Source organism: Halictus rubicundus, chromosome 1 (assembly GCF_050948215.1).
Source record: "Halictus rubicundus isolate RS-2024b chromosome 1, iyHalRubi1_principal, whole genome shotgun sequence".
Lineage (NCBI taxonomy): Eukaryota > Metazoa > Arthropoda > Insecta > Hymenoptera > Halictidae > Halictus > Halictus rubicundus.
The window spans coordinates 4,771,478-4,795,788 of NC_135149.1; the positions used below are offsets into that span (position 1 = coordinate 4,771,478).

The following is a 24,311-nucleotide window of genomic DNA, read 5'->3' on the forward strand; positions in this document are numbered from 1 at the left end:
GAATCCGGTTTTTGCACGGTCGGTCGCCATCTTGAACGTTCGCTATCAAGACTGAATCATACGTTGCTCTTAGTCATCGCGTTTTACAATCAGTCGCGTCCCGTGCACATGCACGGTGGTCACGTTGCGGCAAAGGGAAAAACCAGCACGCCGAGTCTCGAAAGGGGCGACACGCTCTTCTGCGCCGGAAAGCGAGAAGCGTTCATTGCCTCTCCTTGCGTCTGTTCTGCTTCTTTTGTCAGTCGAGAGTCGAGAGTTGAGAGTCGAGAGTCAAGAGCAGAACCGTGAGTCGTGCCTTGAAAACGTTGTTCAACGCATGCCACGCTATACACGCTTCGATCCAGATTATTCGATCCCACGATCCACCGGCAGAGTACCCACGCAACTGGTCATCACAATATGTCCAGCATTCTTGATCAACCGGGGAAAATCAACGGGCATCAAAGTTGTTTAACCGTTCGTAGAAATCGGATTTCACTTTCGCCTTGGGACTAGGTTTCTTTCGTTATGCTTTCATTGGCCTGGTCAAAATGTTTCTCAGCTCTTTTTTTCCGAATGCAAAACAATTTTTCATTTAAAAGAGTCGGAACTTCTTCATAGGTCGAGTGATTAATGAAACCACCCGAAAGATGGCCGAAAGTTGTACAACTTAATGGCTGAGACATAGGTGAATAAATTTGAATTCGTTTAACGAGACCTTGAGCAAAGCCAGTATTTGCAAGTATCGTTGAAATTTAACCGATTCGTGTGCATATTTGTATCATGATTCAGATAATCATTTCAGTAATTTAGTAATTAGACAAAGAACAATTCTCTGGAAACTTGTTGTACGCATACCGGCATACCTATGTAAACTCCATTTTGAAGTTGTGTACTACGTGTATTTTATATTTCGAACGAAATAACCACACTACGAACGTTATCGTACAACTATCTTAGCGTATTTTGTTACACTAAGCTGACAATGCTATCTAGCCTTTTTTTATCACTTCTTCACATTCACCGTGTCATGATATCTCAACCAGTGCAAAACAATTGTAAAATATCGGACAATGAATGGCACGTCCTTTTGCTCGGATCAATTCAGAGTAATTTATCGTTACGAAAAGCGATGTACTCTAAACTCAAGCAATGAGGTTAACAAGAGATGATGTGCTGTTTATTCTTGCCACTGGCTTAATTTATCATTTATTTCTTGCATGATCAGAGATCATGTCTTTCCGTGACAATTTCTTCAATAACGACGTTTCTGTCGATCGCATGCAGAATTCAATCATTGTAAAGATTACACTTTTAACATTGACTCTTGTATTTCTTCGTTATCGTCATTGATACATAAAAATGTCAATGTTGAAACATTGTGCACTGTATTTGATAATATTATTTTTCAAATTGGAAGTTTAGATCAAAATAGTATGTCGACTTAAAAAATATATAATGTGTATGCGAAGCTATTGAAAAGGTTAATCCGCGGAAATGTGCATCCACTAATTTTCATAATAATTGAGAACTCCAAATTTTAACAGTCCCCAACTATGGTAAACAGTGAATTAATTACAATACTAACTTCAATTTTTATTAATTTGTAGAACAAACTGTGTTGCTTGCGTATCGCTATAGATTGAGCTATTCAAATTTGTAAACGGACTTAACTTTATCTCAGGAAACCAGAAAGTTTTAACTTTTTTTTATATAATCCTTTAGATTTTCGCGAGAAAATTCCGAAAATCCAAGTTTCAATCCTAGGAGATATTGCGGCTCCGTGACGGTCACTCCATATCAACATGGCGGCTTCCTTACTTGTCAAAAACGCTGAAAATCGTACATCTTTAACTTTTGAACTAGTGATCTCCTAGGATTGAAACTTGGATTTTCGTGATTTTCTCGCCAAAATCTACCGGATTACATAAAAAAAGTTAAAGATTTCTGGTTTCCTGAGGTAAAGTTTAACCTTAAAACCTGTTGGGATACTAGTTAAGTTGGGATACTAGTTGGGATACTACTTAAAACCTGTTGAGACTTCAGACATTAGATGTTTGGATAATCGAGGTGGTACATTTTTGTGTTGTTTTAACTTTTTTTTCGTTTAATCGAAGGGCCATCGATGTTGTTACCCCGACGAATAGTTCACTACCTCGAAGACAGTAAAAGACAACGAGCGCTCGCTTAATATCCCGGACGCAACGAAGAGTCGAATGAAAACAAGAAAGTATGAATTTTATGAAGCCACTCGTTGCTCCGTGAAACGAGCGTGTCCGAACGCTAATAGGTGCGATTAGAATCTTTGTTCAAACAGGCGGAATCACCGCGAGTAAGGAGAAGACAGCTGACAATCGAGCGTAGCCTGTCTGTGTCTACCGTTGAATCGCTTGCACGCTGGACAACCGGGTAATTAGGATGGTTAGTCCCAGTCCCGGCAATGCCTCGGTTACGTAAGAATCAGTGCGTGAAGCGCCAGTTTCCATTCAACTGGTGCCGAGAGTCCGCTTCTTCGTTCTTGACATCGTAGCAACCGTATTTCGTTATTCACTTTCACCTTTGACCTTCGGAATTCACGGCGTCTGTACCTTCTTCGACGGTTCAGCTGTGTAACTCATCGGCTACGAAACCTAGATACCACGGTAGAAACAACGGAACGTCGTGGTCGTTAAAGACATTTTTATCATTTACGTGTTCAACAAATTACGTGATCGTTTGCAGTTTCATTCCTCTCCGACATTCAACAACTCTCTGCAGTCATTTTATTTTATTTTCCTGCGTTGGAACATTCGAACTGCGGATTTGACAAAAAGCGAATAGAAGAAATACAAAACTGTGAAGATATCACGCTTGGGTGTAATAAATTATTTGGAAAATAATCGTTAGGATCTCTATACTAGTACTCTATACTAGAACTCTATATTAGAACTCTATACTAGTTTATTTTTACAGCTAAATCATTTTGTTTAAATTATTTCATTATTTGAATTTCAAATGAAATTCAGCTAAAACCAGCGTATATAAACTGAATAATTAATTTAGTTACTTCAATAAGGATCTTCTTGAGGTGAAATTATACATTATTTTATTTCAACGATGTGATTGAAATAAAAGATTATTTTATTGAAACGTCGAATAAAAATTTAATTTTTGCATGTATATGTATAACATACGAATCTACAAAATACATTTTTTTAAATTTTCGTTATAAGCCCAAGTAAAAAAGTTGTAAAAACAAAGTTTTTCAACAAAATTTTCATTACATATCATCTAGTAAACTAATAGCATTACATATAATCTAGTAACACATCTAGCTTAGCAGAAAAAATACTGAAGTTGTGGGGTCCATTTATAAAAAAAGTTATTCTGAGTTAAGGAGTGGGCCATCAAGTACGAGACTGACTGGGTATGAATTTAAGAATGCTCTTGTATTATTTTTGATTCATTACAATTATTAACAGTAGAAATAAACCTGTATTTAACTTCTGTTTCTTACAGTTGACTTCGAGAATTGGTATTTAAAAATTTGCAGCCTAAACAAATTTTGCGGTAGCAACATACTTAGAAACTTCTTGATCCGATAAATATTTAGCAACATTATCCAACACTTGCACGAATATTTATTTATATCAGAGCAACAAGCGCTATTTTGTTATGCTTTTTGAAGAATAATTCTTTCGAATTTGTCTTTTCATTAGCGATCACGCTACACTAATCAAAATACGTCGTCCCATTTAAGAGAAAACAGCGATGACCTTTAAACATCGGAAAATATGACCTAGAGAAAAAAAATCTTATCCGTCACAATAATGGATCCACTGAAACAAACATTTTCTCGTATTACTAAAAACAACGGAGATATTTTCGGTGAAAATCTTAGGTTTCTCATCCTGCATAGACTGTTGCTGATGAGAAATTAATGATTTTAATATCGAAAAAGCTCTACTTTCGAAATAGTGGCATAGACAAAGATAGAATAGGAAACCAGCACAGTTTTCTGTAATCTTGCAGGTATTGCAAGGGTTATGGGTATCAACACAATTCTAAGGTGTTTGAACTAATTTCAGATATGAAATAGTTCATGCATTTATAGTTGCGTACATTTCTACAGATTATTACCGATTTTATCTATGCAGAATTAACAGAATAGCGAATGATATTCATGTCTGATTGGTGTACGTGGATATATATTTATTATACGATGCAATCTTAGGTGCCTACTTTGATAATATTCTACGGAGTGTATTTGGTTAGACGCCATCTTCAAACAGAAGACAGACTACGTCATTCTTAAACAGCCAACTGATTTCAGAACTTCCACGTGTATCAGAATATCGATGCAGATTACGTTCTCTTTCTGACGCAACGCAATTTTTTCATGACAGGGGGAAGGGGAATATTCAAGTGTCAGTGTTTCACGCAATCTATCTATCTGTATACAATTTTTTTAATCGCAAAATCACTTTATCTTATTATTTGCAAAAGAGTATTGTCAATTTATAACGGAAATTCTAACTTTGCGTTGAATGTGAAATTCTATTACTAGCAACGGCAATATTAAACTCTTTCGAAATCAAGGATTTACATTGAAATGTAAACATACGCTTTATGTATTATTGTTGACATAAATAGCTTTTTATTCGATTAATTACAGTCTATTTTTCAAAAGAATAAACCAGGTGTAGGGCAAGGGACTCAATTACTGTTGGGATACCAATTACAGTGCTTATATTAATTATACACACTCTAATTATACAGACATTCAATTTTTTCATTAAAATCAATTAATATATATATATATTATACGTATCTCATTTTTAATATTCATTATTCTTTAAAAATAAGTATAATTAATATAAGCACAGTAATTGGGTTCCATATCCTACACATTTGATCATCGTATGTCTGTCATGTCATTTCAATCACTGCAGACCGATATGACCAATGATTTAGGTGCTAAAGTGTACGTAACAAAATATAAAACACAATCAATGAATCACCAGCAAAAGTGTTAAAAATTATTGTAGATGATAATACCAGGGGTGTGTGAAAACCCAAAATATCGGGAACCCGATGGTCGGGGCGAGTCAGGAAGAGGAATGTACAAAGGAATTCCTTTATGCATTTATTAAGGGTGTGCGAGAATCCGAAATATCGGGTCGGGTCGGGTTCCCGAAAATTTCGAGATACCTGAAAGAATCGGGTTTCCCGAAAATTTCAATTTCCCTTTAAGGAATCCCGACTTTTTCGGGAATCGCGACTCTTTCGGGAATCCCGACTTTTTCGGAAATCCCGACCCGACCCGATATTTCGGATTCTCGCACACCCTTAATAAATGCATAAAGAATTAGGCATAACAACGGAAATTAATATACTTTTGCATCATCCTTTACAATGTACACCGTACATTGATGGTTAACAATAAATTAACTCTTTTGACATGCATTTCTTTTTAAAATAAAATTCCTGTATGTTACCATTATTCGAATACGTATTTCTCACGACCCGTTAGAGAAAATAAAACGGAAGTACATTTGCATCGCCATTGTATTGTTTATCACTCGGATTAGCTTATCTGACTACGTTCGGTAAAATTTTTCCATGTACTGGGAGTGGAAAACAGTTCTACGCAGATAAAAGCAGTGAATCGAGTATTTAAGTTGACGTAAACGCAATTCGAAGTCCCTTAGCAGTACATACATACATCTTCGGAAAATATACATTTAGTACAGAATATACATTTATTTTTTTATTTTTTTTTTTGCCCTACATTTTCATGAAGCGTTCATCCAACGTAGATCTCAATAACAGAATATACATTACACGTATACAGAAATAACTTTTAGCAAAACACTTTCGAATACTAACTTTAGACAGGTGACTGCTAAGACCTGTACAGGACTAATTCCAGTACTCAATATTAAAATCAAAATATCTTCTAAACTAATGATGTTTTGCCATAGGTGATTTAGTAATTTTATGTAGAGAATAACGAGTAGCATCGAGTAGTGCATTAACAAATACACGATTTCATTAAAAAAAAAAAACAAAGTTGACCTTCATATGCCCTCTACGCGTCCAAATAGAAAAATGATATTTACATCGGAAAGTGTCCGATGCCTTGATACCGTCTAACTTTTGTCTGAAACATTTTTTAGTATCATCAACAGTTTCGGAGACACTCCGCTAGGTCGATTTAGATGGGACACCATGTATAACTGGAGTATCGCTCGAGTAGTTGTAGAATTGGAGTCCGATAGGAATTCAGTTAATCTAACACGGAGAAAAATTTTGTTTGATCGAACGCTGTTTTACCGTATGTTCTCGACCCAGAAGTCTGTTGGGTATGGATATTTTTAAAAAGATGGCGAAGATTATCCCGACTTCCCCTTCCCCGATTATATAAATACTTTCACCCGAAGAATGCAGTTATTTGAAAGATTGTTGACTTTAAACACCGAAGCTTATTCAATGGAAAAAAGTGGTCACTGTAATAGGTGTTAACCAGACGAGTACAATGGTGGAAAATGAAAGTTTCAAATCAGAATTGCCGTGTATGAGTTTAACCCCTTGCACTATGATTTAATTTATGAGTGCAGTGATTTTAATTTCTTCGTTGATTGTAGTTTCTTAGAAAAAGAAGGTAGTTTATGTTTCGCATATGCCTATACATGGTGTCCTAAAAAATAAAAAAAGTCAAATCCCTCCAGGAAGGGGGGGGGGATTCCTGAGATCATTTGAAGTAACTTTCTCGTTTGCGAATATATTCTCGGCGGCTTTGTTAAGGAGTGATGTGTCGTTAATAACTCCTTAACAAAGCCGCGAAGGACATTTTCGCAAAGGAAAAAATTACTACAAATAACCTTAGGAATCACCCCTTTCACGGAAGTACAACATTTTGGGACACCTTGTATAGTCTCCATTGGCTATATATCGGCAACAGGAAAACAGAATGTTGTTTCGATTTGAAGGAAATTAATAACACATACATATATTTCGAATAGTGCAAGGGGTTAATAACGTTAGTTAAAAAATTATGGCAGTTATAGTAAACATTGCTATTTAAACTTTCTTTTGTCTGTCACTCAAATGATCTCTTATTTATAAATTGAATAAACTGAAAGTGCATAAAATTTCGTTCTCAATGTTCACCTCCAAAATTTCCACGTGTTTTTGTCTTTACTATAAATAAATTAGTAAATTATTATAAATTATTATATATTTATTACTTATTAGATTAAAAATAAGTATAATTAATATAGGCACAGTAATTGGTACCCCCACAGTAATTGGGGATCCCTTATTCTAGATATTTGTATAAAAATTCAGTGCTTCTTTAAAATAAAATTTCAGTTTGTAAAAATTGTGGTATTTAGCGTAATGTAGGTATCGATTGCTAGTTAAAGTTTCTCGCTTGTCCGTCACTGTACGTCAAACACCGAATATCGTGGTTGCCAGTTTGTAGCTGAATCTAGCGAGCGTGACGACGAAGCTACTTATTTTCAGTTTGCTTCGTGGAAACCTCCTGGACGTGGTCCGCAGAATCGCGCGTCCGTACAATGATAAATGCAAACTACCGACTAACGCTCAAGCCACGGCGGCATTTCCAGAACAGAGTCTGCTCCTGTGCCGCAGGGCTCGGTGAAGTTCGGTGAATCATCGATGCAGAAATGAAAACACCGTCGCGTCGCGCCATTTCCAGTGAGAGGCGTCGACCTCGAGGTTTGAAGGAAATCTCTTGTTAGAATTTATTTCTCCGCTTCTCACGTTGTTGTCGCGACTCTTCTTTTCTTGTAGTCGACGCGTTACTCCTCTACGCATATGCCTCATTTGTTTTGCGGTCAACCTGACGTAATCGTTTGATTTTTCTTATCCGTTACGAGAGAGAATCGTGCCTCGGAGGAGGATCGATGGTGTTGGGGCCTTGTATTCGGAATTATATCCTGCGTTGTCGTTAGCATAAATGATTCTTCGCTAGAGCAATTAACACTCTATTCCACCGCATAATGGATGGAATCGCACGCGTCCCAAATCTCGGTAATGGATCCCGACACGTTCGCTATCAGCGTCGCGTGTGTGACATCTGTGATTTAGTAATTTGCGAAAAGAAAGTCAAATTGCTGTTGTACTCATTGTTATTTGGAGTCGCACCGCGTGGCGTGATATTTAAGGAAATTAGCGATTTCGTTTAATATTTCATGTGCGGCGTGCGTTAAATTTCATAAAAGTATAACTATGAAACCTGTTATCCAAATGAATGAGAGTAGCGAGCGTGTTAGCTCTGTTTCACTTTCATAGACCGAGTTGCACAGTGAAGTAGAAATTGTGTGTTTGCTGTAATAAAAACGGACTCTTTGAACGAACTACAAAACATGGAGTATGAAATACGAGCAAAAGCATTGATCAAATTATTCGCAACGGCTTTTCAAACTGTGTGTAATTATTAGACTCCGGATATTTATACAAAAATAAAATGTTTATGCGTCAATTACAAGATATAGGAGCTAAATATAACTTTATATTTTTTTATAATTTTGATGTAGTGGAAATAGACTATATCAATACTCTTAAATTCTTTTTACTGTTTTAAATTACTCATTTTTGTTATAAATGTATAAAATCCGGAGTCTAGTAATTATACACGAGAGTAGGCACGTGATAAGTCCTACTTCAGTGGAAATTAGTAAATAGTTTTTTTTCTATTTATTACTATATTTTATAAGTATGTTTCGGAGATATTCTGGATTTCCAGATAAAGGGAGCACCCTGCATATACCTTGTTAACTCTTTAGTTGGAATAATTTCAAAGCGTACACGAAACGCTGATATCGAGGCTTTCTCTTACTTCACGATCGTTTCACGCAAACCAGTCAACCTTGATTTTCCGCATAATATGCCACACATTTGGGTCGCCTTCCACAATATTGTTCGAACGCAAGTTCGCGTTACCCGACGCAACGATTGCCGGCGCATCAGCCTCCGAATCGAACTTTCGCTGAATTCATTTTCTCGCGGATAAGCACATTCCCTGCGAGCATCATTTCACCGAATCGCTCGCTGGTAGTTAAGTTGCGTTTGGCGGGAGTTACACGCGTTCGTTTACGGGCCACTTTCTCCTCCAGCCAAGCTTTTCACCCCGGATTCGCGTCCGGTCAGAGTACAACATTATGCAGTGAACAATTCGAAACTCTTATTTGACTTTTGCTTTACTTTGATCGTCACTCTGCCTGACAAATTTTAACCGTTTTCCACTTTTCTAAATTTAACCCCTTGCGCTTATGGAGTGATAAACATGCATAGTATTAATTTCTTTTAAATCAAAATTAAAAATTCTACCTTCTTGTTGTCAATGTACAACCATTAGCCGATTTTTACGTAAAACAAAAATTGTCTGCATTGATTACGAGAGTTTTTTTTAAGACTGTTGATTTTTTACAACCAGGATTTTTGACTTAAAAATCCGAATTAATTACTGTATATGTATCAAGATATTTGACATCTGATCAACTTTTTCCAAAATTTTCGCATACGACTAAATTGGCAAAATTGATACAAACTAATTGTTTCCATTATACCCCATAATTATTCTCCTGGTGGAGATACAAGGTTAAAATTTTTCGCAACATGTTTTCTTTCTATGTCCTATCGAGTAATCTGCTTAATTTGGCTCGAGGGTATTTTTTTCACCACCTTATCCGACTATAAAAAGTACATGCCAGAATGAAAAAAAATTACAGATTCGTGTTTAGCTCGTAGAAATTTGTATTAAAAGCGTTTACTCAAAGTGACAGTTCCAACATAAGTTCTTTAACGCTGTAAAAGCCTTGAAACACATAGATAAACACACGGTCTGTAACATTCACGATAAAGTAATATTATCTTCTCATGCTCGGTACATTTTTGAAAAATAACATCACTTCTGACTGATAACTTTTGAGTGCACGTTAACTGTATGTGTAACTTCAAATCTGATCTTTTCTTTCAAAATACTGATCACAATAAATTCTTATTCGGAGTTGTCTACATACATACGTGCAAGAAGTAAATTCTAGGAAAAGCTACAATACGCTACGAAGCGTATTATACTTGCGAAATATAAGTGCGAAATTAACAGTTACATCGAGAACATGCTACGTTCAACACAGTGTCGCCAGATCAAGACTTGTGTCCCCACTCTAACTTCCCCTTCTACGGCGATATTCCCCACGCTTTCGTTGCGGCCCGGTCACGTGACGCGTTTCGTCTCTGTCATGCATGCGTCACAATGTCACATGGTTAATCCGGTACTGGCACAGAGAGGATAACTTTTTCCTCACAAATTCATGCTCTCTCCCCTCATCTGGCGACACTGCTTCAACATTCGGTTTAGCATGTGTTCCATTATTTTAAACGTAATTCCTTTATTTTTTATTCTCACCTATCTATCCTCCTCTGATGACATAAGCATGAATATTTCGGAATGATATGGATTCAACTGATTATGAAGTTTATTTAGAATATATACAGTTTCTTTCGAAAATGGTGTTTCGTAATTCTTACTTAAATACATGTATTTATAGAGTTCATACAGTCCGTGTAAAAAGTATTTGCACACTCTTTAAAAACGAATAACTGTTTAAAATGTGGACCAAATTGGTTGAATCTTTTTGAGATGTTAGAAGGATCAGCTTGCTAGGTAATAATTAAACATTTTTTTAGTATAAAAAGTATGAAGGTCACGATTTTTCAATTTCTTATCTGTGCCTATAGTGAAAATTTAAAAAATGCCGCTATGAATTATATTGCATAGCAACCTTGATCACTTTCAAGAAACGCCTTCTCAATTTTCATTACAGACACAGATGAAATACTTAAAAATCGTGATCTTTGCCCTTTTCTCTTTCTTTAACTAATAGCAGTTAAAAAAAGAAAAACCAATTATTTACGCATTACTCAGTAAATCAATCCTTACATCTAAAAAAAAAATAAATAAATAAATAAATAAAGCTGAACCCGTTCGGTCTAATTTTGAAAAAGTAATTTGTTTTTAAAATGTATACGAATAGTTATTACACTGACTGTAGTTGGTCTGCGCGTGTCGCGGTCAAGCGACTTCACAACGACGCGAAAAACGCGAGACACAACGAGCGAGACATGAATAATACAAAATAGGAATAATAAAATACCAAATGAACAATAAAACTAATAGATATAGAATTGCCGTGTTCGTAATTACATTAATAGTTTTTGAACGGCCATTGGCTCTCGGTTGGCGACCGCCCACCGGAGAAAGCCTGGCAAACCGGTGCGGTGGTGGGTCGGTTCAGTCCTACTCATTCAATCGTTGCCATAATAGAGTATCTCGCGGCAGGATAAATTCCTCCGAGACCTTTCGATTCATTCAAAGCAAGTAATTACGTTTTTCCACTGCCGCAGAAATTTCAAAACTCGAAACGTTTCTCGCTGTTACTGCAGTCGACGAATTCTAATTAAAAAAAGAAAAGAAATTCGAAATGTCACCGAAGCGATTGCTAGCTAGAATGAAACTTGCTATGGACGAGAGAAACGTAAAAACAATTCGTTGGCCGGTCGCGCGCACGTGATTGCATTTGCTGTCAAGTCCGTTTGATAAGGCGTATGGTAGCAGCGTAATACGTGTGCCCCGTTCACATTGATACCGGCACGGTAAATAGCCGTTGCACATTGATGACTACGGGATACCAACACTTGCGACATCATCCGTGTGTCTCTCGTTGCATTAATACCTGGGCTCTGCAAACTAATTGCGAGAACGACCGTGTTCGTGTATCGTGTATCGTGTGGTGATCACGCGTCCGTGTGTACAGCAATACGTATGTATTTCAGGCTCGTGGAAATTTCCAAGCGTACGTGATTCGATGTGAATCTTTGATATTTTTTTCCTCATCTACAACGAAGCAAGATATTTAACGCTAGCATTAATCATCTTTCGCGGGCGTGTATTTGCATAATTTCAGACAAATTCAATGTACATCGTTCACTTCTTGCAAACACAAAATACTTGTCAATGGATTACGTATGCAACATGTTGGAAAACTTCTATTATGAATTATGTTCGTTGTCCAAGCTCTATGTACACGACGTACACAACGAAGCAGCGTTTATGTAAATGTAAAAAAGAATTTTTCTATAAAATTCTCAATTCTAGTAATAAGACTGACACTGTGCATCGAACTGTATATACAACATGATAATACTTTCGAATACCGACTTTAGAAAAGTGAGTGCTGTATATTACTATGTTTTGTGCTCATTCTTAAAATCAAAATATTTTCTAAATCAATGGTTTTTCGCCATAAGTGATACAGTACTTTTATGTAGGGAATAACGAGTAGCATCGAGGAGTGCATTAAAAAATATACGACTCCATTTAGAAAAACAAAGTTGACCTTCATATGACCTCTACGCGTCTACACGGAAAGTATGCTCCCTGATACCGTCTAACTTCTGTCTGGAATATTTTTTAGTATCATCAACATTTTCGGAGATATTCGACTGGGTCGATTGAAACGGGACACCCTGTATATACGTTGATTTTATATTATACAATGTCCTGTTGAAGATATCCTCAGAATTTCTTGTTTTATTCTATCATTTAGATTGCAACTCGCAAAGTAGCTACCTGTAGCTTACTCCGTTCTTTCGAAACGTTGGCTAACGATGTTTGCACTTTGGTCTATTGGAAAAGAACTTGATTACCACACTTTAGCGATGATTCAGCGATCGTGAAGCATGAATCATTTTTGTTCTTTTTTTAAGAATTTGATTAGAAGGAAGCAGTAGTGTTCAATGGTACGATTAAAATGATGCAATTCATATAATATAGTGAAACGTAGGATTACCGTTGCATTAAAAACTGGGTGTCGTTCTACAGTATATCACTTAATCTAATATTAATCAGAACCATGTAACCTTTGTTTTAAGAAGACGAACTTCTCAGTGGATCGGTTCCATTCGTTTTTAAGTGTGTTACTCTTATTATTATGATTTCTTAGGAATTATTTTATTTATTAGACAGTATACATCGTCGCAAAGCTTTCTCGTATCAAATTAATCGTTGCATTATCGGGTGTATTTATGAGCATGCATCAAGGCAAAATGTATGCATCACTAGACAGCGAATTTTATGTATTTATAACAAAAGCGGGTGCAATTTAAAACAGTAAAAATATTAGAAGAATTTAAAAATACTGTTTTTATTTTATTTTTAAAATAAATTTCTATTTCGCTCGAGTTTGTTGCAACTTCTGTAGAAATTTTGTATTTTGCATAAAGATTCAACTTCTATACATCACATGTACAGCATCAGATACCAGCGAAAACTTTCTTTTCTAATCACTATAACCGTAAAATAAATAGTAGTGCGAGGAGTTAACATTGATTATGAATTTCATAGTCGAATACTGCTCGTTTTGCCCGTGCTTCTAAAATATTTAACGAAACAATGGTTCCTTCGAAAACAGTTCGGAGAATACCCAGGACGGAAAGTTAGTTTTATGGTTTAGCCCTACCGATAGTCCTTCAGGTTTCTTACCCATCGGATTTCTCGACCTTTTCAGAATACCGTACGATTAGATTGTTTCCAAAGGACGTTTGTTCCAAGCACGTGTATTTCTAGGTTTCAGGTAGTTTCACGTTCCATGAATTTCGGGGTTTCTCCGTCGAAACGGTCGAATCTTTGTCTCTTCCCTTATACCTGACTGTGTAGCGTGATTTATCCTAAACTTGGGCTACAGCCATTCGAGTTTTCTTTGTTACAAAATAATTTACGGTTGTTAACGTTTTCTTATTACTTTTAAATGTTTCTGGCATGAATCGAAATAGTTTAATGTAGAACAATCAAGAACAAGTTCTTTTTGTAATTTATTTTTGTGAAGTAATATTTACAAGCTCTAACTTGGACGTATTATATTTAATGTAAAAGAACAAAATTAAATTAGAAGTGAAATGAGAAACCAAAGAATTTCTATTTGCTATAGACATTTTTTCTCTTTTATCTTCCTATGACGGTTTGCTAAAATTCTTTAATCATGTAGTTATATGTTTATGTCACGTTACATTATTAATAATGTTGTAAAATTCCGAGGAACGGATACCCTTTTTATGCCGTTAACATCAATTTGGTAGTTTGGTATATCCTCAATATTTTTGAAGTTTGATAAAAATAAACCATGATTACTGGTCAAGAATTTACGTCTACCCATTACTCGATTACATAAAGCTTCTGATGTCGTAATTGTGTACGTCCACTTGCGTCTTTCGGTAAACGATGTATTGTTCGAACATTCATTGTAGATGTACTGTAATCACCCTAGCAATCAACTGTAATCCAGCATGGATTTATATTATTCATAGGTATTGTGGAATGGCGTAGCCTTAAATCACTGCTATACAGAGCCGTGGCAGACAGATAACGTTGATCCACGTGTAGTACGATTCTTTATGCTCGTATCAGTGATTTGCTCGTGATAAATATAATTACACAACAAAGAATTAGAGAACAATATTTTATCACAAAGTAGGGTATGGGACACAATTACTGTGGGGGGACAATTACCGTGCCTATATTAATTATACTTATTTTTATATACTTATGTTGTATATCCCTTTCCTAATATTCATTATGCTTTAAAAATAAGTTATTAATACAGCCGCGGTAATTGGTACCCCCACAGTAATTGGAGCGATTTCGAAATGTTTGCAATCTGTAAAATTGTTTCGCCAAATAATAGTATCAAACGGTAATAATAATAAAATATGGTACATTTTGAATTGTATTTAACTGGGTACATTTTTAGGATGTATGTACTTCACATTATATGTGGAATCTGAATTGGAATTTATGTAATTTACGATAGTATAAGTGCATATAAAAATATTACATATTATGTATTAATATTAATATATTGGTAATGAGTAAACACCGGATTTTCTGCATCTATGACAAAAACGAGTAAGTGCAATTTAAAAAAGCGAAGAAATTAGAAGACTAAATTATTAGTGATAAATATGATTTCACATTTAACTTCTGTTTTTTACAATCGATGCATAAACTTTTTATTTTTCATAAAGATTCGGAGTTTAGTTATGAGACTGTATTTTATGCATTTACAACAAAAATTAGTAGATCAAGTACAAACCAATGAAGACATTTAAAGAACTTAAAAATACTAAAATTAAAATTATCAGAAAAGATATAAATGTCCATGTACAGTCCCTCTCCTAATAGTTCGGTATACGGTGCTGTAGGGGGATAGTTTATCGCAAAATGAAATAACTCTACCAATTTCTCTCGACACGTGGAAAACGGAACAAACAACAAACAGTTGTCTCGTTACCCTTTCGTTGTCTCTCTCAATAGTTCGGGATGAAGCTTGCTCGTGCATAAACGTGGTCATTTCCATTAATCGTTTGATATTTGTTTGTGAGCATGTAATAAAGTAATAAATGACATAAATTTTATATCAACATCTTACTGTATTTTAAATATGTAATTCATAATTTGAGGGGAATATGTATATACCATAATAAAAGATGTGTATCATTTTTGGTATGTACCGAACGAATTACAGTTTTATTCCGATATAAGATCATGGTTCGGTACCGGCTTTCGTCGTATTTCGAAAGAGGGTGCCTATTCGGCTTCACTTTGTTCTCGAGTTGGCCGAGAGTTTATGGGTCCCATATTGTTGTCCGACAGACCATAAAGTTGTGGACCGAGCAGTGATATCAAAAGAAGAAGAGGGGATAGCGATTTTCTTGTCTGTAAATACATAAACCTCGTCGTCTTGTATCGAAATAAAACTGCATTAGAAGAGTCTCTTTTGAAATACGAACGCGAACCTGCTTGCTCGGTAGTGAGGAAACCGTTCGCACGCTATGAAGGAGTATCTTAGAACGATACAGACAATTTTTGTTTTGCATAAAAATACGCAATCTACCGCTAACACAGTAGTTCGAATAATTGTCTGCTGTGTGCTATTTGAAACTCGTCCATGCTGATTCAAATTCGAATAATAGATAATATGAATTATCAAGAGTGTTTAAAGAATGTTTTGGTCTTTCTGTTACAGAATGCAGCTACCGTGAAGACAAAGGAAGTATCCTCGACGTCGACGACGAACAACTCCGGTAACGGCACGACCGGGAATAATGGTGGACACGCGCCCCTTCGTCGTAGCTACACCTCCCTAGTAACCACTTTGATCGAACAGCATCGTAAACTAGATCGCAGCGCGAGTGAGCCAACCTCTCGCTACAAAACCGAGTTGTGCAGACCATTCGAGGAAAGCGGTACCTGCAAATATGGCGACAAGTGTCAGTTCGCGCACGGCTACAGTGAATTGCGAAATCTTGCCCGCCATCCGAAATACAAAACCGAGCTGTGCCGTACGTTCCACACGATCGGTTTCTGTCCGTACGGACCACGGTGCCATTTCATTCACAACTTCGAGGAGGCACGGATCCACAATCAAAAAGTGAGCGCGCAACTGGGATCGACGCAACCGAACATCATGGGGCTGAATCCGTTGTTAAGCGCGGCGGCCGCAGCCAGCAACAATTGCAATAGTTCCAACGTTAATTTAACCGTGAACAGTGTCAGTCTTCTCGAGCAGATCGTCGCTTCGCCACAAGTTGCCGTGGCGGCAGCTGCAGCGACGCCGAGTCTGATGAGAACCAACTCGTTAAGCTTATGCAACAACAGCAACAGTAACAACACGTACAACCCACCGCCGCTACTCAGAACAAACTCGTTGAGTTTGACTACCACTCAGCATCACCACCACCACCACCATCATCATCATCATCAGACTGGCTCGACGGGCGTGAGCTCGGTTATTGGCGCCACTAGGCCGAAGCCGCTCAATCTGAGCCCGACCTTCTCGCTCGGCAGCACAGGAGACTCGATCTCGCCATCGTCGAGCCTCAGCCAATCACCGACGAACTCGATGGCGAGCTTCTTCAGTGACGATTGCAATCAACAGCCGTCCCTGAGCTTACCCACCACGGCGTTCAGCTTCGGCCAGGATTTCGGGCTTCTCGCGACGAGACAAAGCCCCAGTCCGCGGACGAACAGCATGTGCAGTCCTCTGAGCTCGGACGAACTTACACCGAGAACGCCATCACCGTTGTCGCCGAACGCGGACTCCAGACTGCCTGTTTTCAACAGGATCAGCAGCACCCTCGGCGATTTCGAGAACATGAAGATTCAGTAAGGTGCTCCCCAAGTCCCTTCGACTCTTTTGGTATATTTTTCCAAAAATTATTTTCTCGAAGATCTCGAGACGGCTCGCGAAGACGTTCAAAGGGAATAGGAGACAAAGACCTCTTCGGACCCGAAAATGCGATAATAATTTATCTACCGAAAAGACAGGAGAATGTGAGGGAGAGAGGACGAACTCTCCCACCGACTTGAGGAAAAGATTTCCTTCCTTTTTTTTTTAACATTTGAGCTACATTTCCCCCGTGGGATGATCTTCCTCTCCAACGAACTTCGGCTTCTTATTTAAGCGTTTCTTTTCTGTTCGTAGAACACGTTAGACATTTTATTCTCGTTCTTTAAGCAATCATCTCTTCCTTTTTATCATAATCGTCTTGATTATTATTATTATATTATATTATATATTATTATTATTACCGCTACAATTTTTAATAATATAATTATTAATAACGTTATCAGTAATACCGACACTAAATATAATCATTACTCTTAACTGCATCATTAGCGTCAGTCACAGTCTGACTCTGACCACCAGAGCCGTTTTCTTCTCTTTTTTTCTTCTTTACTTTAGGTTTACGTTCATTTAGCGGAAAAGTCGTGATTGTATCAGCCCGGATGTCTCGACCTGCTCGCGTGAGAATCCTCGCGGAATAAATTCAAGTGCGGGGAAAAAAAGGACGGGTGGAGAAAGAGATCCTGACAGCAAGGATAAGAGAAGTCGCTGAAACGAGAGGGACGCGTCCAAGTTTCTTCCGAATTCTAACTTTCCTCGAGCAAGTTGTTCTTTGATCTCTGTTGGACCTAGACCAGGTCCCGATTCGTTCCTCCGACCCCGCGCCAGCGTTCGTTCTTGCTGGCCGGTTCTCTTTCCCGCGAGGATGCTCGCGAAGCGTCGTTCGATCCGGGGCAGGTGAAACGTTGCAATATTCCAAAACAGTTTTTGTTAGTTGCGTTTCTTTTTCGAGTCCCTTCGTTCGAGAACGAGGGAAGGGAAAGTTGTCTTCGAGAGTGAAAGGGTGCTGAGGGCAAGTTGTGCGCGTGCGAGACAGAACGGAAAGCGAATAGATTGACATAAAGGAGAGAGAGAGAGAGAGAGAGAGAGAGAGAGTGTGTGTGTGTGTGAGAGAGAGAGAGAGAGAGAGAGAGAGAGAGAGAGAGAGAGAGAGAGAGAGAGAGAGATTGGGGCGGTGACGAAGCGCATGAAACGGATCAAGAATCAAACATGCAAATTAAGCAAATTAAGTGGCTTAAAAACTCCGATTGTCTTCCAATGTTAGAGAGTAAGTGAAAGTGTGTGCTTGTGTGCGTGCGTAGTCCAGGCAAGAGGAAGATGGCGAGACGCGGTGGTGAGAGCAGGCGATGTGGTAATGAGCAAAAGGAAGATAATAAGAGAAAGTGGTGCGTTCGCGAGTGTGTGTAGCATTACGCATGGGAAACGGACGTGTCCTCCGAGTAAGTGAATGAAAGCGTGCTCGTTTAAGGATAAGTTATACGAAGCCATTAGGTATATATACATATATAATATTTTATAGCCGGGGAGTCGCGCTAGGACTTTCGATCGAATCGTTTCGAACGGAAACACCTTTCTTACGGTAAAAAAAAAAGAGAACAGTACACGCTTTTTTTCTTTGATTTTTTTCTTTTATAGAAAGGATAACCGGAATAATTTCGAAATGTCACTTGAACTCGTGACCAGAATTGCTTGTTTAAAATTTACGGTTTATCAGTTTTTGATTCTCAGACAATTGTTACACTCCCCCCCACTCCCACCCCCTTCTTTAAACTAAACGAATTGTCAGTGATATCCTACAGCTTGCTAGAAAATTTTGGTTTTTTCCATACCACTAACATTTTCCAGATGGCTCATTCCTTTTTACGGTTTTTATGACGCGGAAAATGCCTAGAGCAGTTCGATCCAGAAACTGAATGGTCCAAAAAACCAACTTTTCCGGAAAAGTAATTAAGACAAACATTTACCAAAAAATCTCGACAATTTTAACGATTCAACAAAAACCAAGATAAGTAGTATAGAAATATCGATGTGGCTTCCTCGTAGTGCCTTAAAACCAGGCCTCGATTAGCAGATAAATGACGATTGTGTGAATGGTTAGAGAGAGAGAGAAAGGGAGAGTAAAAATGGTCATCAATTTCGTAATATATACATATATACATGTATGTATATATCTATAAATATATACATAGATATATACACGGATTATTCTCTCCTGTTAAAAAAATGTGATATGTAACTACTGCAATAGAAATATAAACTATTATTAAAAGAATATTCTATTATAGGATGTGAACAAGATGGAGGAAAAAGGGAGTAAGAGAGAATCAGAAAGAGTGTTGAATTGAGCAAGAGAGAGAGAGAGAAAGAGAAAGAGAGAGAGAATGAGCAATGAGGCGGCGTGTATTTTGAGTGCTTCCGGTTTCGCGGAAGAAATCACTTTTCGGGCATTCGACCTTTACGTTCCGAGAACTTGGAATGCTACTCCAAGGTGGTTCTTTCATGACTTACGAAAAGTGACGTAGTTCGATTGGCTTATCGAGATTAAATTCGAGTCGATCTTCTCGCCGAAAAACGCTTACTTCCGCCACGCGCCGTCTCTTCGAGAATTTTGAGATAGAATTAAAAAGAAAAGATAAAAAACAAAACAAAATGAAATGAAAGTGCCTAAATGACGTGGTTTCTGAAAATCGAATACATTTTGTATATATACACACCACACACTTCTTATGCTAAACAAAAAATGTTTTTGTTTAATTTATACTTGAAAGCAAATGTTATTATAGTTTTAGTTTATTAATATTATTCTATTATTCTATTATTATTATTATTATTATTATTATTATTATTATTATTATTATTATATTCGCAACACTATACGCCTCAGTTGCAACTCAAGTAGCTCCTGCTACTTCGACGAACAGCACGGCATCCATTTAATATTCTCACCATTAATTATTTATCTGGTCAATTGTTTCTTTTTTCTACTTTTTTTGTTTTTTCCTCTCACAACGATTGAATCAATTACGAGTGCTCATGTAGTCGGTTGCTTCGACGATCGTCGTCCAAAACTCTGAACTAACGTCAATTAGTCCCGTGTCTTATCTACACACAAACACACTATATTATTGCTATTATTATTAATATATCACTATTGCTATTACTACTACTACTACTGCTGCTATTACTATTTTATACTACTACTATTACTACGATTTCTACTACTGCTGTTGCTATTTACTCTCACTGTCGCTAGTGCTGGCCCAGCATTTACCCGGATCGTTGTACTTCACCTAGATCAGAGCTGCTTAGCATGCCTATTAGCGGGCAAGGGCGCCCGCCGATGCCTGCGGGCAAAGTTACGGGCAAGAGACTTAGCGAGGTGGGGGGTAGGTCATAGCGCAGCCATAGCTGTCCACGTAGCTGTGACAAATACATGCAGCCTTGCCCGCAGGGGCGTGGTTTCGTGCCCGCCGTTTTGTGTATGACAAGAGCAAGAAAATCTCTGCCCGCGGGAGCATACGCTGAACAGCTCTGACCTAGATCGTCTTCGATCGTAACGTCATTCGTTCTCGCGATTTCCCTCGGTTGATCCCTCCTCTTCTCTTTCCGGCTCGGTTCGTACATTTTCAACGCTGTTTCGTTTCACACGATTCGATATCTTCTCGTTTCGCTCGAGCAACCTCGGGAAAATCTATCATCTGTTTTCAAATTGTTTGAACGCAGATTACGGTTCCACGTTCGTTGCGATTCAACGGCATTTAAAGCGTAAAACTTCCACGGCGTTATACCTGTGTTCAGTTTGCTTCTTTGAAAAGTTGAATTTAACAAACGAGCGAACGCAGAAGAGAAATCCGTCTCAAAGTTTAATGGAGTTTAACGTCGGCTTGGGCGTCAATCGGTAGCGGTCAGTTGCACGCGTGTCAATTAGAAAATCTTGTATGACGCGCGAAAGGGCCAATCGGAGCGAGACGAGCCCGCGCGAACCTGCCGGACAGGCGTAGAAACGGACGGGAACACAGAACAGGCGGAGAAACGGACAAAGAGAAAAGATTAAAGAGAGCGGGAGAGAGAGAGAGAGAGAGAGAGAGAGAGAGAGAGAAAGAGAAAGAGAGAGAGGAGGTTTGTAGAGAGTGAAAGTCCTTAAGAGTTTCTTCTCGCTCTGTCGAGAGAAGTAAAAATTTGCGCGAGCATGGAGGGACGGGACACTGGAGGAGGAGAAGTATAGTCGTTCCACGCGCGTTCCTCAAAACCAAGCCACCATCGCACGTTCAAAGTGAAACGGAGAAAAAGACGTTCTCTCGACTCCGCGAGTTCCACGACTAAATCCGTACGATGCGACAATGAAAGAAGTAACAACAGCACACCGTTTCGAAAGCGTCCGCCGGGGATGTTACCACGAGTTTCCTCGTTCAACCGTTTGTTACTTTTGATATCGTATGTCTCTGTATTCTCCTCCACCGATCCGGGCTTCAGTTTTCAACTGGGCGGACACTCTGTTTACGGAAGGTATCTTGGCTTTTGCGGCTTCGCTGAATTTTCATATTCTTCCGTAGACTGGACTGTTGTGTGAGCCGCTTTTTTTTCTTCTTTCGTTTTCACCTTTAGTTCTAAATAGATATTTAATTTATTAATGTGGTTCAGATGCAACGAACAAAGGCTAAATCTTTGGTCTTCGTTTTCTGTTCGTTCAGCCAGAACAATGAAAATTTTGATTTTGAAGCCTCGACTAGCTCCTCGACCAATCACTGTGAACCAACTTCGATTCGTTCTTCCAATTCGAACAGCTCGCACGCTTCTTTGGCTTCCCGAGTATATTTAATTTTTTTTATGTTCAATGAACGATTTCGATTGTTACGTCGAAGCGAACGAATGAAGAGAGAGAGAGAGAGAGAGAGAGAGAGAGAGAAGAGAGAGAAAGAAAGGAACTGTGTGTGCGTTTTTTTTTTTAGTTAATTAGTGCAATTAATATTATTACGTATTTATTTGAACAATCATTTTTAAGACGATAGATTTTTACAGAACCAGAAGCATGCATCTTTTCTTAGCCCCCCCCCCCCCTACCTACTCCGCTTATTTTTCTCATCTGGAAAGAAGCGTGCGTGACCTTTCGAAGTGCATACCGTGGTTGTTTCGCGCGGGATTCTACGCGAAGCCACGAAATTTTCATTGAACGACTTCCATGGTAGAAACCCGATAGAAACGTGCGAGGAAACTTTGTCGTGGCACCGAACGACGCTGATTTCGTACCCTCGTGTTATAGACTTGACAACTTATACATATAATATAATATTAATAAATAATATACTTTACGTTACGTCTCTTTTTTTAATTTAATATATTTATTTTTTCAATCAAGTATTTATATATTTATACAATATTTTATACAACGTTCTTCACAGATACACTCTGATTAAATGTAACGACGCGTTACAACGATATATAATGTGACAGGTCGATCTCTTGGCTCTCAGAGGATAACCGATCATTCTTGCAACCCCTCACAATCCCGATTTTTTTTTTTTGTATTTTCTTCCATTTCTCCGAGACCAACCAACCAACCAATCAATCGAGTATATAGTTTCTCTCCCCTTATTGTTGCATGCGTGAAGACCGGGGACACCGGTCGCCATTGCGGTCTTCTCATCGAAACGTCGAAAGTGTGTATACTTAATTTCTCCTTGTGATACGACGCGACCGCGACATGGTCGTTCGAGAAAGATTTTGCGCGGGAGATCATGTTCGACGAAAGATACAGTGCGAAAGAGAAGGAGGGAGAGAGTGAGTGAGCGAGAGAGAGAGAGAAGGAGAGTGTGAGGGAGGAGGAAGGGAGTGAGAGAGGAGGGGAGAGAGAGGGCGATAGAGAGTTGGAGTGAGAGACTGAATGAATGAGAGAGTAAGAGTGAGGGAGCGGAAGAGTGAGAGGAAGGGAAGTGGAAGTGGAAGCGTATGTATGCGTGTACGTATGCGTAATAGAAAGAGACACTAGCGATACGTACTAAGAGAACAAACTGCGATGTAGCGATTTGGGAGCCAATTGATAGGCTGACGAAAGTCGTTCGAACTGGATATGTGGTGTCACGAAGTCCCGATGAAATCTCCGGCATCTCTTCTTCCTTTCGTGAAGTCCACGTGAAGGCGGACGATTGGAAATTTAATCAGATTTTTCTACCGTATTTTCGACGTCTTTCCGACAGACAAATTCTTTTAGAATTCAATGATTTTAAACGGTGCCGTTTCATGAACTATTCCACCGGAAGGCGAGCTTGTCGTTCGCGGAGATTTCACGGAGACACGCGTGAGAAGCGTGAGGATCGATTGTCGGCATACGCGCAGGCTCGAACGACTTCCGTCTAATCCACAATGGGACCACAAAGGTGATAAGTGCATATAGAATTTTGTTAATCAGAGAAATGGCAAGCCTCGATGAAAAAGAAAATATGTCTGCCGTAAAGACGCGAATTTGTCCTTAACGCAACGGGGAGTTAAAAAGTACACAGCAGAATTTTAATTTTTGGCGAGGAACCGATTTTTGTTCAATTTTTGGATTCTATTTTGCTCTTCCATTTTTACTCCTTGCTCCCCGCGCGACACGGACAAATCTCGCCGTCTTCGCGGTAAACCTCATTTACCGAAAGAACCACACATACACGCAAGTCTCATGTACCACGAATGAAAAAATTGTAGTTCGATAAGTATTGCCAACAATACACTATCTATTTATAATACATTTTATTATTACAAAATAATAAACTTTGTGTTGACTGATTTCTTCTTCCTGTTCTCCATACACCTTCAATCCCACGCTATTCCTTAAAAAGTAGCGTTTACATAGTTTACATAGTTCGTATAGATAATTTGCAACTACGAAAAAGATCATCTTTCAACCCCCTGAAAGATTAAATTCCCTTTGGAATTTATGGTAAGTTTGTAGGCGGGATTTTTTAAGTAGACGTCTTTGATAGGTCTTCGTTAGCTTATTGCGAGATTATAATTTTGTTTAAATTCTTATGTATAGTTTTCGAGAAAACCAAATTTGGAGCGAAACTCAAATTTTCAACTTGTATCGTATGATTACGACAT

General features: G+C 38.2%; 1 protein-coding gene across 2 annotated transcripts in view; it reads left to right on the plus strand.

Moving 5' to 3' along the window:
- Window positions 1-23,981, plus strand: part of Tis11 (Tis11 zinc finger protein) — a 43,253-nt gene extending 19,272 nt beyond the window's left edge. The window contains exons 2-3 of one of the 2 annotated variants that reach the window (XR_013082098.1): window positions 16,071-18,335; window positions 22,137-23,981. Coding sequence is in view for 1 of the 2 variants with exons in the window: in XM_076786433.1 (XP_076642548.1) it covers window positions 16,071-17,213 (1,143 nt within the window). In the remaining variant the exon portion in view is untranslated. Of the gene's footprint in view, window positions 1-16,070 lie in introns of both variants that reach the window. The other variant, XM_076786433.1, reaches the window with a different exon arrangement.
- Window positions 23,982-24,311: the final 330 nt, after the last annotated feature.